The sequence below is a fragment of the Lonchura striata genome, chromosome 1 (genome assembly GCF_046129695.1).
Source record: "Lonchura striata isolate bLonStr1 chromosome 1, bLonStr1.mat, whole genome shotgun sequence".
NCBI classification, from domain to species: domain Eukaryota; kingdom Metazoa; phylum Chordata; class Aves; order Passeriformes; family Estrildidae; genus Lonchura; species Lonchura striata.
This window is the reverse complement of record NC_134603.1, coordinates 154,570,242-154,587,998: the sequence shown is the minus strand read 5'-3', so window position 1 is coordinate 154,587,998 and position 17,757 is coordinate 154,570,242. Positions and strand designations below refer to the sequence as shown.

Below are 17,757 nucleotides of genomic sequence, written 5' to 3'. Positions count from 1 at the left end.
TCACGAGTTGTGAGTTAGTTAGATATGGTAGTTAGAAAAGTAAGCATGTAGTTTTAGTATCTCCTTTAAATAGTATATTAATGTATAATAGTATAGTTATAATAAAGAAATCATTCAGCCTTCTGGACTGGAGTCAGACATCATTTCTTCCCACTGGGTTCACCTACATTTACAACAATGAGCCAGAACTCAAACACAATTATCTCCTACAAAGGCTGTGTGAACCCACACTATCCTTCCAGCTGACCTGTGTTTCCCTGTCCCTGCCAACTGCCTTTCCCACCTTTGTCTGTGTGTTTTTCCTTACACAGCAGTCAGTTTAGCCCAGTCAGCCAAGTGCCACCCCTCTGGTGCTGTCCAACCCCTTTGCTTCGTGTGCTCTTTGCAAAAATGCCAAATTCTCCTCTAACCTTCAGTGTCTGCACCCAGCCGAGCTCAGGTGGGCTCAGCTCTGGCACCAGAGATGGCTCCAAAGGTTGGCTCTGGGTTTGGGGTATGAACTCGTGGGGTGGCGTGTCTAACTTGCCCAATTTCTGCTGCCAGCCAAAGCACAGAGGCAGGTTCCAGCTGAAGAGCCAGGGGTGCCAAAGCCCAGCCCTGCTCCTTCCCGGGAAGAGGAGGCTGCTGGAGGGGAAAGCGCTCGGGAACGCACTGTTCCCATCGACAGGTAAATACCCACCTCCATACACCCATGTGGATTTCTGACTTCGGTGCAAGAAAAGCAAGTCCTCTGTGGTGGACCCAAACAGTTTCTTGTAGCTTTGTCATTATTTTCAGAATCCTGGTGATAATGCTTTGTCAAAAAAAAAGAGCGGAGTGAAATTAATCTCCCCCAAACCAAAATTATTCCTGTATTAATTTTAAGCAAATAATCCTTTGTCTGCTGGTTAAACAGATCAATGGCAGGGTGTAATCCTGCACCTCTTGTATGTGGCTATGCCCTGATCTTTTCTCTTGGGTTTCTTGAAAGAACATCCCCAGATGCAGGGGCAGGAGGCTGGTACAGGAGAGAAGGAGAGGTGGTCTGGGACGTGCACAGTGAAGTTTATATCGAGACCACAGAAAGAACTCGTGTCTATAAGACTGAGGAGAAGACTCCAACAAGTAAGGCCAAACCCTGTTTCCCTTTCCCAATCCCTTGACTTTCACTGTCTTCTCTTTTGGTAATAACTCCTGACTGTTTTAATATTCCAAATTTTTGAGCGGTAACTGTTTATTAAACAAAAAGTAATAGGTAAGTGTGAAGTAAGCAGATAAGAAGTGTGAGGAGTAAGAAGCCTAAGTGTGAAGATAAGAAGCCTAAAAGTAATGTCAGCATGAAGAACCCCAAATATATTGCTGTTGTACCTCTTGATTTGACTCTAAACTATTGTTACACCCTATATGGACTGTCCTATCAATCCCATTGAGTAACTCCAGCTCTGTCAGCATGCTGCAAAAGAAGTTTCAGTTCCATTTCCATGCAGCAAATTCCCTTTTCTCACCAGGTCCTCCCTACATGCAAGTGACAATAGAGGACGTGCAGGTGAACTCTGGGGAACGTGCCAAATTCCAGGCAGTCATTGAAGGAACCCCTCAACCCACAGTTCTGTGGTTCAAGGTGAGTGCAGACTCTTCCATGGCTGAGAGTGAGGACCATAGGAAGGACTGTAGTGCACAATTCCACGGGGAATTTTGTCTGCTCTTTCCTCCCTCACCTCTCACACGGACTCTGGATCGTGCCTGCAGAGTTTGTGGAACCAGCTGTCCTCACTGAACCACCACCTGTGCATCCCACCCTGTGCTGTCACCGTGTCACCCTGCAGAGAGGGCAGCCAAGATGGTTTTGGGGACCAAAAAGAGCAGAAAGAAAATTTTTTTCTTCCTGAGTGCCACTGAGATGTGTGCTGCAGTCTGAGGGCAGGAATGGGATTGAGGATTGAGTGGCTTTTCCCAATTGTGACTCCCAGTTGTGAATTTTCCCAAATGTGACTTCTTTCCTGCAACTACTTAGTAAAATCAGTGTGACTAAGGACAATGGGTATTCCATAGAAGGGAGAGAAATTATTTATTATTCCTTAGAATATTGTTGTCATATCTTGCTAGAGCCTTCCTTCCAGGCTGAAGAGCCCCAGTCTGCTGTCAGTTCTCATCAGGAAGTTCTTACAGAGGACACTGATGATGATGTACCAAATAGTACCACACCATGGGCAAACCAAGCATTTATCAAATGATGATTTGTGTCTTATCCTTCATTTCTTCCCTAATAATTTCTAGTATCTGGTACCTTTTAGCTCCCACCAAGTGCTGAGCAGGTGCTGCTGTGGAGTGATTTACTCTAATTTAAATTTTTCTTACAGTTTCATAAGGAAAACCTCAGAAACACAGATTTATGTGGGAAAACAGGATTGCTTCACTTCATATTTGTGATATTATATGCATATATGTACATATTGTATTATATATTTTTATTTTGCATTTTACTGTCATAGGGACCTTTTGCAAATGCTCACAATCTTCTGTGTCACACACACTCCATCCTGCCCCTTTCTTCATAGAATTTATTTTAAAAAATAGAATCACAGAACCATTAAGGTTGGAAAGACCTCCAAGATCACTGAGTCCAGCTTCTGACAGAAAAACACCTTGTCAGCCAGACCCACATCCAGTTGTTTCTTGAACACTTCCAGGGATGGTGACTCCACCACTCTCCTGGGCAGCATTTTCTCTGTGAGGTTTGCTCACATAAATAATCCATGTCGTAGCTCTGCTCCCACATTTGCTTCTTGAAATGATGCCTGGTGCAGGCTGACCTAGAACAGAAAATAGACAGAGCTAAAGAATAAAGCAGGGATTCATTCAAAGGATCTCCTCCATGGATCCACCTTGGGCAGCACCAGAGCCCAGCCAGGGCTGCACCCAAATGACCCAAAATGGTCCCAAAATGCACGAGCGCTCCCGGGGCTCTCCCTGGGATCAGTTCTGCTCCATTGGCACCTTGGAGTTCATTGTCCCATTCCAGCTCCAGCCCATCAGTCCCACCCTGCTTGTTTTTCTCTCTCCAGCCCACGGTGTTTGTGCTCCTGGGCTGAGGTTTGGATCATTTGTCCTTGGTGCCCAGCTGGAGCAGGAATTGTTTTGCCTCCCTGCTCTGTGCAGAGAGCTCACCTTGCCCTGGTATGGAGCTCAGACCCACACACTAAAGCAGCACAGAACCTGAAAATATAAAATCTAAAACCTGAGGCATCAGAAGAGCAGAAACATCTGTTTCCATCTTGCCTTTTCCAGTGCCAAAATGTCATTTCCTTCCCTCAGGGCACTTCACTGCTGACAGACAGTGACAGGGTCCATCAGGGGAAGGAAGGAACAACATATTTCTTGGTTGTGGACAATGCTGCCTTGGAAGATGGTGGTGTTTATACCTGTGTTGCCAAAAATGCAGGAGGGGAGGTTTTGTGCAAAGCAGAGCTCGTCGTACGTGAAGGTAATGCCACCCTCTCACCCGTGAGGACAATGCCACCCCCTCAGCTGCAGGGGCTGCCTCCACTGCCACGGCAATGTGTAATTTGTTGCAGTCATGTTCTGGTACCTGTATGGAACATGTTCTGTATTCCTGTGTGGCATTTTTATATGGCCAGTCTGGCAGGATCCAGGACAAAATCAAATCACAGAATCCCAGAATGGTTTGAGTTGGAAAGAATCTTAAAGATCCTCTAATTCCAACTCCCTGCCCTGGGCAGGTTTAACTTCTACTATCCCAGATTCCTCCAAACCCCATCCAACCTAGCCCTGAACCCTTCCAGGGATGGGGCAGCCACTTCTTTGGGTAACCCCAAAGTTCATTTTGACACATTCTTCTTATCAAACAACTCCACTTAACTCTCATTAGAAGTTTAGAAGATCCCTCTAATTTTTCCTTCCTTAAATTGTCCTGTAATAATTTGTCACACTATTAGCAAAGCATTGTCTAAATATTTACCCTGTTTTTCTTCATTTCCAAAGCTAAGAAAGACCAAGAAGGAAAGAAAGTGGCCACCAGGAGAAAGCTCCACTCCCATTATGAGGTTAAGCAGGAGATTGGAAGGTAAATGAATTTTCCAACTCTACAGCATCACTGCCAGGGAATACCTCATTGCCCATCTGAGCTGCTGAGGCAGAGGTGGGTCCTGAAAAGTCTGAAAAGGTGCAAGTAAAGGCAGAAGTGGGAGGTCACTCCAAGGAAAAAGCATCCAAAGGCTCACAGATCAGTGCCTGGATGTGGCTTCTTGGCAATGGGAGCATCCCAATCCCGTCACATCGGGTCTGTCCAAGGGATGCAGGAACACCAGCATGAGCCTGCATCAACTGCAAGAGCTTTTCCCTTCTTGGGAACACGTTGCTTCCCTTTGGAGACAGCCAGGAGAGGGCAACAGCACCTCACACACAGCAAAATGATCTTCTCATGCTGGAGAACTGAAGCACCGAGCAGCAGGGAGCTGTCAAAGGCCAGGGTGGGGGAAAATCTCTGCCCAAGTCTGATCGGGGCTTGTCCTTCGATTCCTGCACAGGGGCTGCTTCAGCTTTGTGAAACGGGTGGTGCACAAAGGGAACAGGGTGTCCTGTGCTGCCAAATTCATCCCTCTGCGGAGCAAAACCAAGTCTCGGGCTCATCAGGAGAGGGATATTCTTGCCTCTCTGTCCCACGACAGAATTACCAGGCTCCTGGATGAGTTTGAAACACGAAAAACTCTGATTTTGATTCTGGAGTTGTATCCTTTTCTGTACAGTTGTCTGAATAGGCTGGGAAGTAGTGGATAGAGCTCATTTATTAAATATCTAAGTAATTCTTTTTTTTTGTTGTTGTTTTTTCCTGGGAGAAAAGGACACACACAGTTCTTCCCTGCACTGCAGGACACACAGCTCTGTGAGAGCCCCACTGCAGCCCTCAGCTTCTGCTGGGTGAGAAAAATTAGACTTGTATATGCAAGTGTGAATGAGTTGTTAAGCACCAAATCTATTTCCTGACACATCTGGAAGTTCTGAGCTCTGTTTCTGTGAGATGAAGTCCAGGTGAGCATGAGGGAAATGCAGAATAGAAACCCCAAAATCAGCAGGCAGATTTTAGCAGAAGTGATACCAGGTTCAGACCAGCCCAGTCTCTGCTGCAGCTGAGATTTTCATGACATTCCATTGCCTGAGATGACTCCTGAATTCTGCTGTTGGCTGGATGCAGGAGGTGCCAGAGTCCAAATAAGCTTTTCCATGTGGTTCTGTTGTCCCTTAATGCCACTGTCAGATGCTCCAATGAAGAGCTCCTGGACCGTTTGTTCAAGAAGAGCGTGGTCACTGAAGCTGAGGTAATCTCTCATTTGAAAGCCCAGAGCTGGTTCTTTCTGCATTTTCCTTTTGGAACATGAGAAATGTCTTTGAACCAGTGTTAATCTATCAGAGCAGAATCAGCCTTTACAATGTTCTCCTAACAACTTTCAGTGCTAGTTGGGTTTCTTTGGAAAATAACTACAAACAGACAGGGATTTTGACCACCAGGATTGCATTCAGCCTAAAAAAAAAGAGATTATATTTGCTCTCTTGCCATAATTTCTTTGCTATCTGTCATCTGGAGCTCCTATCTCAATTTATTTAATACCACTTTTTCCCCTTGCAACTGTATTCTGTCTACTCCCTTTCTGACTTTAAAAGAAAAGCTGAAATTATGGTTTCTAAGGGATGTTTTTTACATCCTTGGTGCTAAAAGTTCAAAATGTTTCACATCTCCCATCTAGTAGCCAGGTGTCCAATATTTATTGGTAAAATATTTTTTTTTAAATAAATTCTCAGAGGGAAATATCATAGAATTGTTTGGATTAGGAGGGACCTTTGAGATCAAATCTTGGTGACATCAGGGACTCTCCTATTTACTCTCCCTGTTTTATAATTGCTTATTTATTAATTGTTTATTAATGGACTCAATTCTCAGGTCAAACTGTACATCAAGCAAATTTTGGAAGGAATCAAATATCTTCATGACAACAACATCCTTCATTTGGACATCAAGGTAATGAGCAATGAGTCTGGCTTTTCCCAGCCTCGTGTTGGCCAGTTATTGGGTGTTCTCTGAATTAGTCCTACAACTGAAAATACTCCCTGCTCTCAAGAAAATTTCCCCCATTTATTTATTATTTTTTCCATTCAACAGCCACTGAATATCCTCATGGTTTATCCCGAGAGGGAAGACCTGAAGATCTGTGACTTTGGATTTGCCCAGCGGATCACACCCGTGCAGCCTCAGTACAGCAAATACGGCTCTCCAGAGTTTGTCGCCCCAGAAATTGTTTCCCAGTCACCAGTGTCAAAAGCAACTGATATCTGGTAATCTCTCATTTTCCCAAAAAAGCTTTTCCAGGCCCTCAATGGCCTGAATTTCCATTAGCTGTTAATTAGTAAATGGAGCAGTGATGATAACACAGGAAACCGAAAGCGAACGCTGACAATCCAAAAGCCATCAAGGCTCTTTAAAGCTCCTTCTGTCTAATTTTTTTTCAGCCATAATTGAACTCTGACTGCTAATTAATGCAAAGGAGCATCTTGGAGGAGATGATCTCTATTCCAGGCAGCAACTAGAGGGAATGATCCTAAAGGGTTTTCTAGAAAAGGCAAAAGAAAGTTTAAAAAATAAGTATTTTGAGTCTTTTCCTCTATCTGTGATTTAAAAATGAAGGAGTGCTTGAGAACAATTTTAGAAAATACTGAAAGGGAAAGATTAATGGAAAAAAAAATCTTTTGGAATTTATTATTCTTGAAAGTTGAGGAGAAGGTGATCTTGCTGTTTCAGGGTGTCTAGTGGCAGGAAGAGGGGCTTGAGAAGGATGGAAGAATAGTGACAAAAATGACATTTGTGTTCCCTCTCTCCTCAGGGCTGTTGGAGTCATCACATATTTAAGGTAAATAAATCTTGGAAGCACTCCCTCAATAACCCTTTGTCCATCAGAGCCCTCCAGTACTTTCAAGTGAGGGATTTGAGTGGAGCATTCAGTCCTTTCATAATAAGGACAATTTATTTTGTGGTTTCCTCATTTCCTGGTTGCTCCTCACGAACATTGCAAGTCCCAGGCACGGAGCCCCTTTAAAACCCACATGTAAGCATTTGTGCCTCTATCATTTGAACAGAAAATCTAAAACCTGTCTCCTTTCATTTTATGGTGTTCAATAAATAAGCCTCACGTGCAAGTCTCCATTTGCTGGGGAGAACGACAGGCAAACTCTCCTAAATATCCAGAACGGGGAAATTTCATGGACCATTCCTGATGTTGTTCACTTGAGTGAAGATGCAAAGGACTTCATGAAAGGGATCCTGCAGCAGCACCCCAAGTGAGTGCCCTCCTGTGCCTCCCTCGGTGCAGAGCTCTTGGTGTCTCAGCAGGCACATCCCAGCTCATCATTTGGTTTGAAAAGCAGAAATTTGAGTGGGATGTGCTGCATTTTTCCCCAATTTTTCCGTATTATTCACCATTACCCAACCCACAGCTCGGATATTTGCCAAATTAGCCTCTCTCTGGTGTGGTGATGTCCTTGCTCCCTGCCTCCTCCAGGCTGAGGAGTTTCTGCAATGACACAGACGAGTGGGAAGAGCACGGACTGGTACGGAGGGAATTAAACAACATTGACCACATTCATTAAGCAATTTCAAGTACAAAAGTTGGCTTGAAGGCATATTTACAGACATTTGATTTTAATTTCATTCCCACTCTTTAGCTGCCAAAGCTATTTTCACCCTGGCCACCTAAAGAGGCAAAGTCACTCTCAGAGCTGCTCTGGATACCCTTGAGACCCTGCAGAGAGCCATGAGCTCTTCCTGAACATCTGTGGGGAGTGTCAGACTGAAAAAGGAGAATGTTTTCCTCTCAGGGGAAGGAAATCTTGGGTTGGAAGCTGCTGTGTCTTTTTTGCTTCTCTGCTTCAAATCAGCATCCCAAGGACACAGCCCTGAGTGTACGTGGGTGTCCGCATGCAGCAGCACCTTCAGGAAGATCAGTCCTTGTTGTTGGAGGTGATTTCCTACTAAAATGTCAATCTGTTCTCTTACCAGATCCAGGCCAAGTGCTTTGGACTGTCTTTCCCACAAATGGTTCATGGTAAGTTTGTCCTGGTCCTTTATTAGTCAATTTTCCCTAATATCCAGTCTAAACCTCCCTGGTGCAACCCGAGACTATTCCCTCTTGTTCTATCGTGTCAGTACAGAAAGGAAACTGGCCTTGCACACCAAAGTTTATATTCCAAATCACTAAGGAAAAGAGTCAAAAATTGCCAACAGCAAAAAGGTATTGACAGGTATTGAACAGGTCTCGATTTAATCACTGAAAAGCTGATTTTTGTCTGCAATTTAACTATGAAAGGACTGCAGCATTTGACCTGCTGTAACTTTCCTAAATTAAACAACTGTGTAAAGAGAGAATGCTAAAAACAAAAACAAACAAACAAACAAAACAAAAACAAAAAACCCACAGAAATGCCTCAGAAAATGAAACCAGGATTTTTTTAACCAATGGTTTTCTTCTCATTCCACCTGGCAGCACAATGTCCCTCTTGAAGCAGCTCATTTCATTAATACCAAACAGCTCAAATTCATTGTGGCTCGGAGCAAGTGGCAGGTGAGTTGCCCCTAATCTGTGTTGATTCTATTTAGTTACATCTATTTTTAATTGCTGAATAATTTAATATTACAACTCATGATTTAATATCTGAATCTTTGAAAACCTTTTGGGCCAGGACAGCAAGCACAGCAGAGATCGGAGCATGGCTGGGAGTTGGGAAAAAGCCCAGGAGAGATGGATGTGTCAGGAATTAATTATCTAGGCTTTCACTGCCTGGAACCCATGCAGGTGCCTGTAAGAGACAAGGCTGTGTCAAAGTTAGGTGCCCTCAGCTGTCTTTGAAATCAGAGCAGAATTACAGACAGGTGCCAAGAAAATTCCTCTTTTCCTGAAGTTCTCTCAAATAATTGGATTGATTGCCTTCTGAACATACCAGTTTCTCTCTGCTGGCTCGAAGGAGAGGCTCAGCTTCAACTGAGATGCCCCACATGGCAGAATTTAGAGCAGAGGAATCTCATCTCCTACATTTGGTAGGTCTTCTGCTGGCCTAAGTCACTGTAGGTTGTATTGCAGTCAAAGGGAGCTATTTACTCCAGTAAGTCTCTCCTCTGATATTTCCATCAAAAACTCCTTTCCATCTGCTTTGAGTGGCCAGATTGACTTTGGAAATCTCAAAAAAAGTCCTGTTTTCTCCCAGTCACTAAAGCAAGTGTGGTCCCTGAAGTCAATTTAATTTCATGTCAGTGAATGAGGGAAGAAGATTTGGAGAGAAAATGAGACCTGGATTGGTGACACGTGCAGAGGGTGGCAGTGTCTAATCAGACTCATGGGTGGGATGCAGGAGTTCATTTTGGTTTCCATACTCTGACCATGTTCCCATCTCCTGGTGCTGTGTCATGTTTTCCTCCTCAGCGCTCCCTGATGTGCTACAAATCCATCCTGGTGATGAGGTCCATCCCAGAAATCCTCGAAAGGACCCACGACAACAGCTCCCTGGCCATCTCCCGGCACCTGATTGAGGAAAGCACTTCATCCAGCACCAGTGGCTCCTCTTCGGACAACGAGAACACCAATTTCCCCAAAAAGAGGCACTTTGGCTCCACCCCTGAACTGCACTTGCCTGTATTTGATGCCCCGAGCCATCCCGAGCCTCTGAAACGTGCAAGTGAACGGGAGCACTCCAAAAGCTCCATCCCTCCAGTAAAACCCATGAGGAGGAAATATGCTTCGATGAAAGCTGAGGTGGGGGACAAATCACCCACAGAAAGCAAAGAGCTCATGGCGAGTATCTTACAGGAGAAAGAGGAGAGGCTCCTTCCCAGCCTTCGGGGAGAGCCATCCCAAAAAAGTGGTGCTGCTGCTGAGCCTTTGTCCCTGAGGGCTTCCACAGAAAGCACATCACTTGTGCATCAGAAAGAAAAACCAGACACAGCTTCATCTGAAAAGGACAGAGGTGAAGAGGCAGGGGAAGGGACAGAAAAGCCATCTGCCTGTGTCCCCAGGCAGAGTGTCATCAAAAGCACCTTCTACAGCCAAGCAACTGAGCTGCCTGCGAGGCCGCCTTCATCTCCGGGCAGGGAGTTCAGAAGGCACATGGACAGAGCCAGAAGGACTTTCCGGAAGGCTGGGTATTCAAAGGTGCCCCTCAGTGGCCTCCGTGAACCCCTCCTGGAGCAGTTTGAACTGGAAGAAGAAGAAGAAGAAGGAGGAGACGATCACAAAGAAGGTCTGCTGGGGTCCTTGACCAAATCCGCGTCGTTTGACACTGCCAGGAAGCCGCCACACCCTGCCATTGCTGGTGCCAGCCGCAGCCGCTCCCTGGATGACTACAGGCTGAGAGCCTCCAGATCCTTGAGGGAACAAGGTATTTTGGAGGAGGACTGTGATGTGTTTTCCCAGGAAAGCTGCCCTGAAGGCAGTGATCACTGCGACGTTTCCGCAGCGCCTGGCAAGGGATGTTCTGCGGGCACAGCAGAGCAAGGGGACACCAGGAGAGCCAGCAAGGACTGCCCAGGAGAGAAACCCTCTCCCTCCACACACTGTGAGGGGAATGGATGCCCACCTGCCCTTATACAACGGGTAGAGGGGCTTCCAGTGTCACCTCAGAGGAGTGAGAATAGGAAGCATTTACTGAAGAAGTCAAAAGCCACTGAGATTGAGGAGGACGTTGAATGTTTGGAAGGCGAAAGCCCCATTCCAACTACCCAGTGCTCAGATGTAACAGCACCATCAGCTCCAAAATATAAGAGCATGGAGGGTAAATCTGCCTCTGGCCGTGCCTCGGACTCTGCTTTTCAGGAGGGCAAAGAGTCCATTTCAACCCTCACACAGTCAGAGAGCACCCCAAAGTCATCTCCTCTGAGTAAGGGAGGTGTGTGTCTGCCTCAGGAGTCTGCTCCCACCAACACCCACCCAGATCTAACAGGTGGAAGCTTGCTTATCAAAAGGACAGCCCCAGCCCCACCTTGGAAAGACAAAAGGCAGAAACACTCAGATGAGAAGAGTTCTGCTCGTGGCACTGCTGAATCTGAACTCATGGAGCATGAGAGCTCTGCTGTTCCAACAGAACAAACAGAAACTGATTCACTTCCAGTATGTAAAGACAAAAGTGAGAAAATTCCTGGGAAAAGTGTTCCAGCAGCTACTGTCATGCTGGGCAAACAGCCAGGTACCCTCACAGGTGGTGAAGGTGTTCCTCGGAAGCTGAAGATCCACAAAGATGTGAGATCTGCTGTCCTGGAAGATGCAGAAGCAGCTGTTACAGGAATCACTCCACCATCAGCCCACGGTGATGAAAGCCAAGCACACAAGAAGGCTCCTCCTGTTCACTTAGACACAGCTCCAGCTGTCCTGAAGGGAGAGCAGCTCGCTGTCCCCAGAATCCCACCACCAGGATCAGTGCCAGCTCTGGTCTCCCCTGGAGCACAGCAGGCTCTCAGCAAGGAGAAACTCGCTGCTCTGAGGGGTAAAAGCTCAGCTGTCACAGGAGTTGTTTCCAGTTTGGGCCGTGAAGGAGCTGAGCCCCAGAAGGTTCCTGAAGGCCATGGCTCAGAGCCTGCTGCTCTGGAGAGCAGACACCCAGCCAGAGCTGTGTCCTCCCAAAGCACTGTCCTCCCTCAGGTCAGGGAGGGGGAAAATCAACTTCCAGAGGTGTCAGTTCACAAGGAGAGGAGATCTGCTGTGACAGCAAGTGGAAGCCAAGCAGCTGGACAAGCTGTGGCTGCTCCTTTCCCCAAGGCTGGACATGGAGTTCTTGAGCAGCACAGGGCTGGGATTTTGGGTGGTCTGGAAAGTGGCAGCTCAGGTGCATTAACTGCTTCACAACCAGAAGTTGCTCCAGTTTCAGCCTATGAACTGGAATATGAGGAATATTCAGAGGTTTATGGTGACGGTGGAGGCATTGCCTTAGAAAGTGGAAGATGTGATGCTGGAAAATCTGTCCCACTGCTCCGCAGGGATCACAGTCAGGAGCTGTCACACCACAGATCTTCTTTTTACAGCGACGAAGAGTCTGCTGTGCTGGAGGGCTTAGTGGATGAGATGGTTTCCCTCTCTGAGGAGATGAATGTTTGGGCAGAGTCAGTTTCTGGAGAGAAGGGAAGCAGGAAGCACATTTCTCCTCACAGAGAGATGTTCTACAAAGGCAGCCAAGCACACGTGGACACCTCCTTCCCTTCTGTCCAACAGAGTGGAAGAGGGGAAGTTGCTGAGCAGGATGACCTTGCAGAACCCTACCTTGCTGTGAGTGAGGAGCCAGAAGTCCTGGAAGAGCAAGGAGCACAGACAGTTCCTCATGAATGTGAGCACCTGGAGGACTTGGCATTTGAGACCTCCCCTTCCAGCCCAGAGAGCATTTCCTCCACAGAGAGCTTGGACACTGCAAGAAGACCCATCCACGTGCCAGTGATCAAGGACACTGGCAAACACCCAGAAGTTTCTTTGGTGAAAATCAAGGACCTGTCAGATGAGACACCCAGCCTTGGCAGCGGCCCCCAGAAATTTGACATCTCGGAAGTGGAGCCTGCCTATTTGAATTTCTCAGATTTATATGACATTGTCTATTTTCCATTTGAGTTTCTCAGCTATAAGAAGCCTTCGCCCAAACCAGTTCCCAGACGGTTTATGTTCCTTGGTGAAAGGGCAAGGTCCCCTCCTGCAGGACATCTCCATAAGGATAAAAGACTGTGCATCAGGGAACAGGAAGACAAGAACAGGAAGAACCATTTGGAAATATCCAAGGATTCAAAGGTAGCTAACTTATTAGCCATGGGGAAAGGTGCAGAGAGCCATAAAGAAATGTATAGCTCCCAAAAGGACTCCAGTGGGAAGCAGAAAAGCTCCTTCCACACCAAGCCTGGACTCTTCAAGCCGTATGCAAGGTCTCATTCAGTGGAGCAGTCGGTGGAGCAGAGTCTGAAGAAGAAAGTAAAAGCTTCTGTTGCCCATATTTCAAGAATCCTAAAAGGAAAGACATCTCCTGAGCCAGAGGAAGGTAATTATTTCCCTCTATTCCTTCACAGATTTGCTGCCATAACTGGGCTCTGCTACAGCTTCTCTTTTGTTTTTCCCCAGCATGTTTGAAGCTGTGGTTAGACTGGAATTGCAAATCTGGCCATGGCAAGCTCTGAAATCAGTAGTCTCCACTATCAGGTCTCTGTTACTGGCTGGCTTCAGTGCAGAGTCAGCTGGGTTAACCCACTGATGGAAGGGGCTCCAGTTCCCTGTGTGAGGTTGCACAGAAGCTGGTGATGCTGGGTGATGCTCTCCTTGCTGGGTGATGCTCTCCTTGCTGGGTGATGCTCTCCTTGCTGCAGTTGTCATCTGACCATGGTAAATCTCTCAGGTTAACATGACTGGGACCAGCTGAAGTCACCCTGGTTACTGGACATGGGGATCTGTCCTTTCTTCTCTGCCATCCCTGGATATTCCCTTTTCTTCCAGGACACTGTTCTGTTTGCAGCAGCTGTCAGACTTCCCTGTTAATCAAACTCTGGTTAATAAGGGAACCTGTGACTATTTATGTGTGAAGGCAGAACTGTCACTGCAAATAGATGCCACTGGGAGAAGGATGGCCTTGAATGACTTCTCATCCTTTCTCGCAACAGAGTTTGGTGAGCTGGGAAGTGAGGCAGCAGAAAAAGAGCTGTTAATAGGGGCTGAAGGATCTCTGAAGAGGAAATCAGCACTCCCTTCATTCAAGCTACCAAGCCTCATCCCAAAGGAGAAAGGTATTGCTGTGCCAGGAGTCATTGGTTTGTTTTACCCTCAGAGGGTGATTCAGGAAAGAATTGCTTTTTCCCTGGCAAGTTTTCCCTTGGCTTCATCAGGAGCATATTCTGAGGTCATGTTACTGTCCCAGCATTCAGCAGAGCCCAGACAAACACTGGGAAGGGCAACTGTGGGAGGCTGGCAGCCCCTGGTCACTGTGGAGAAAACCCCTGGAGAAACACAGAAGAAAACATGAGTTCCCCCTTTCCCATGGAGATAGGAGCACATTTGATGCTCTACAAGGTCTTTTCTTCTTTAATACACATCTTTCATGTCTCCTTCTCTCTTGTTTTGTTGTTTTGATCACAGAATCATTTAGTTGGCAAAGACCTCTAAGTTTACTGAGTCCAACCATTAACCCAGCACTGCCAAAGCCACCAGTAAACCATGTCCCCAAGTGCCACACATCTAGTAGATCTCTCTAGGGATGCTGACTCCCATTCCTTGATAACATTTTCCATGAAGATATTTTCCCTAATATCCAAACTAAACCTCCCTTGGGGCAACTGGAGGCCATTTCCTCTTGTCCTTTTTGATCCCCTCATCCTTAAAATCCCATAATTCAGTTTTACCCCCACATTTAGGTTCAGCATGAGGAAAACCCTTGCTGTGACAGGGTCTCTCTCTGCTCTGAGCTGTTCTGCTGCTTTAGCTGTAACAGGGCTGAGCAATGCAGATATTCCCCATGGATTTTCCAAGATCCATCTGGACCTGTCACACTACACCCATGCGTGAACAGCGTTCCTTCACCTGTGTGCTCTGCGCCCGGGGGATTCTCCAAATGGTGGTCAAAGGAATGGGACACCATGAACCAGAAGGGTTCTTGACCCCATTAAAAATGCTTTCTGATGTCCTGCAAGGATTTGTTTTCCAGGCAAAGCTCTCCAGGCCATTCTGAACCCCCACTTTCCCTCCTCTCTGCAGCTCCATCGTTCGTTGAGGAGCTCGTGGACCAGGCTGCGGCCGCCGGACAGTGCGTGACGCTCTCGTGCCGGACGGCAGCTCAGTCCTCCCTGCACATCAGCTGGTTCAGAGGTGACACTGCCATCCCTCCAGAGAGTCCCTGCAGGCCTGTCCTGCTTTAAACACCTTGGCAATCATTTTGCTGGGTGTTCATCTCTCCCATCTCCTGCTTTGCAGATGGGATTCCTGTCCAGAGCAGCAGCCGGGTCCTCATCTCGTCCACGCTCAAACACTTCCAGCTGTTAACGATTCTCTCTGTTAATGCTGAGGATTTTGGTATTTACACCTGTGTGGCCACAAATTCTCTGGGCTCAGCATCCACCTCTTGCGTCATAAGAAAAGCAGGTGAGAGGAGTAGCTACAGAAATAGGTATTTAAGTAATTTTGTCCCCAGAAATATAACCTATCAATGCCTTAGAGGTGAGATTTCTGCACATAGATGCAGAGGAAGATCTCTCTCTTGCTGTGGTCCACAGCCTGTCCAGGGTTCATTCCCTCTTCTTCACTCTTTATTTTTTCTCCTGGATTAAGAGCCACACCAAGACAAAAATCTTAGTAGTGAGTTTAAATTAGGGATTGCTGTTGCACTAGCTGTGTGTGAATATATGTATACATAAAAAACATATGTATGTTTTCTAAATATATATAAATAATATCTGCAGCTGAGACATGCTGGGTGTAGAGTTTTGGATAAAACAAGGAATTTATCAGTGTAAAACAAGGAATTTATCAGTTAATAGTGCTGCTGTTGACACTCATAGAGTTTGTGCCTCCTCTCCACAGAGGTTCCTCCCAGCCCTCCACCCCCTGACATCGTGGACGTCTACAAGGATGGAGTGCAGGTGGTTTGGAAACCTGTGGAAACCAACACCCCCGTCCACTACACTGTCCAGTGCAAGACTGAAGGTAAAGTGCTGTCCTTATGCTTTGCAAGGAACATCTTGGTTTGTATGATCTCTTCACCAGCTGGATATTTTATTGTTGTTCAGAAACAGCCTGGTTTAACTGCCCAGTTTACAGTTAGGAATGGGATTCATACAGCTATCATTTAACCATCTAAAAGCTAGGGGTTGTGCTGGTTAAATCAACCTGGAGTTTACATATTCATACCAAGGCTTTAATAATGTGTGAATCAAAGAAGGCTGTGTGGAAGCTACAACCAAAAAGTGAGCAGCTACAGGAGAAAATGCTTGGTCTGATATGCAGCCCTGAGTAATCTGACAAAATTAGACACTAATGAAACAACATCATCCCAGGCTCAGGCTTTCTGTACAGTCTTGGAGAAAGATAATTTATCAAACAGGCAATTTATCCTCTGCTGAACAGCTGTGCTTTCTTTTTCCATTGACTATGGAAGAAGCTTAGGGCAAAGAGCCAGGACAAGATAACCAAAGTTTGACAAAACTGCATCACCGCTTTGATATTCTCTTTTGAGGCTTCATCCAGAGGCTGATGGAAGTCAGTGGATCATTTAATCATGGAATGGTTTGGGTTGGAAGGGACCTTAAAAACCATCTAATTCCAGCCCTCCTGCCCTGGGCAGGGACACCTTCCCCTATCCCAGGCTGCTCCAAGCCCTGTCCAACCTGGCCTTGGACACATCCAGGGGTCCAGGGGCAGCCACAGCTTCTCTGGGCACCTGTGCCAGGGCCTCAACACCCTCTGAATAATAAATTCTTCCTGACATCTAACCTAAGTCTCTCACAGTTTAAAGCCATTCCCACTCATCCTGTCACTATCTGCCCTTGTCAAAAGTGGATGTTTTCTTGTTTAGTTACAAAAGTTTTGTATCAAATCCCCAAGGCTGTTCTGCCTCTCTTGGGATGGATTTGGTGTTGCTATTATGAGTGTGATGTCTGATAGCAATTCCTGCTGCAGCCACACAAACACAGCCTGGATTCAGCTGCTCCATGTTCCTTCACTTAATTCTCCAAACAAACAAACACACAAACCCTCCCTTCTGGATTTGCATGGGCAGCAGCTTTCTGCCCTTTCCCTCTGGAGCTGGTTTGAGTCACTTTCTTTCCAACAACACTTTCTTTATCATTATTCATTTTGCCACAACTGTAGGAGAGATTTTGGGGAAGATGCAAACTCAAGTTCTTCCAATTAGGAAGAAAAATGGAGAACAGCATCTACAATTTTCCACTGTGTTCTGTGTATTTGGCAGGAATATGCAAAATCCTGCTCTCCTGAACACAGAAGGATTAAGATAATCAAGAATGAATTCCTTGTTTTATCAATTTTTTTTTTTAAATGGGCTTTTCTATGCTTCTTCTGCAGATATTTTTCTCTATTTCTAAGCTGTATCTGCTCCTTCTTGCAGAAATGGCCCTCAGTTCAACCATTACCGTGTAAAATCATTGATACCTTGGGTTTGGGTGGGGAATTGCTGCTTATCCAATGGTTTGAGGCTCTTTTCCAGATTTCATTTGAATGGAAGGATGGGTTTAATCTCAGGCAGTTGCAGGGAGTTGGGTTCAGCCTTGAGCACAGCAGCAAAACAGGAGGAAGAGCATCGTGTGGGAGGAATGCTGATTAAATGTTTACTGGGGATTTTCTCCTTCCTAACTTAGTTCCAATGAATAATGAGTCCAGAGTGTACAGAACTCCAGTTCCGTGAGAAATTATCTGAGTTTTATAAAAGCTGAGTAAAACCCCCATGTTTCAAACACTGGGTTTGCTGGGATGGTCTTTGTGGATGGTTCTGTCCAGGAATCCTGCACCTCATGGTCTCAACTGGATTCAAGACAGGGCCAATAGGAAAAAAAAAAAGTGATTTATCTTTTGTTTGGAGTTCTTGATGTATATTTCCAGTCGAGTTTGGTGGCATGAATTACCTAAAGAAAAAAAATACAGGAAAATTTCACCACTCCTCTGGAACAATATTGGCACAATTTGGAATTATCAGATAGAAACCAGCTGATTTTAGAGAAGAATGACACAGCTAGAGCCCCCAAAGTTGGTCATGGTATTG

The 17,757-nt window shown here is 46.0% G+C and overlaps 1 protein-coding gene across 15 annotated transcripts in view; it reads left to right on the top strand.

Moving 5' to 3' along the window:
- OBSCN (obscurin, cytoskeletal calmodulin and titin-interacting RhoGEF) overlaps nt 1–17,757 on the top strand; it is a 178,449-nt gene that overhangs the window by 153,928 nt on the left and 6,764 nt on the right. For all 15 annotated transcript variants that reach the window (XM_021537977.2, XM_031503758.2, XM_021537979.2 and 12 more), the window contains 18 exons: nt 544–667; nt 971–1,104; nt 1,488–1,600; nt 3,295–3,463; nt 3,982–4,063; nt 4,527–4,727; nt 5,255–5,315; nt 5,936–6,013; nt 6,155–6,327; nt 6,873–6,899; nt 7,174–7,326; nt 8,045–8,090; nt 8,529–8,606; nt 9,462–13,041; nt 13,655–13,777; nt 14,742–14,852; nt 14,958–15,125; nt 15,564–15,686. In XM_021537977.2, the coding sequence (XP_021393652.2) occupies nt 544–667; nt 971–1,104; nt 1,488–1,600; nt 3,295–3,463; nt 3,982–4,063; nt 4,527–4,727; nt 5,255–5,315; nt 5,936–6,013; nt 6,155–6,327; nt 6,873–6,899; nt 7,174–7,326; nt 8,045–8,090; nt 8,529–8,606; nt 9,462–13,041; nt 13,655–13,777; nt 14,742–14,852; nt 14,958–15,125; nt 15,564–15,686 (5,544 nt within the window). The remainder of the gene's footprint in view (nt 1–543; nt 668–970; nt 1,105–1,487; nt 1,601–3,294; nt 3,464–3,981; nt 4,064–4,526; nt 4,728–5,254; nt 5,316–5,935; nt 6,014–6,154; nt 6,328–6,872; nt 6,900–7,173; nt 7,327–8,044; nt 8,091–8,528; nt 8,607–9,461; nt 13,042–13,654; nt 13,778–14,741; nt 14,853–14,957; nt 15,126–15,563; nt 15,687–17,757) is intronic.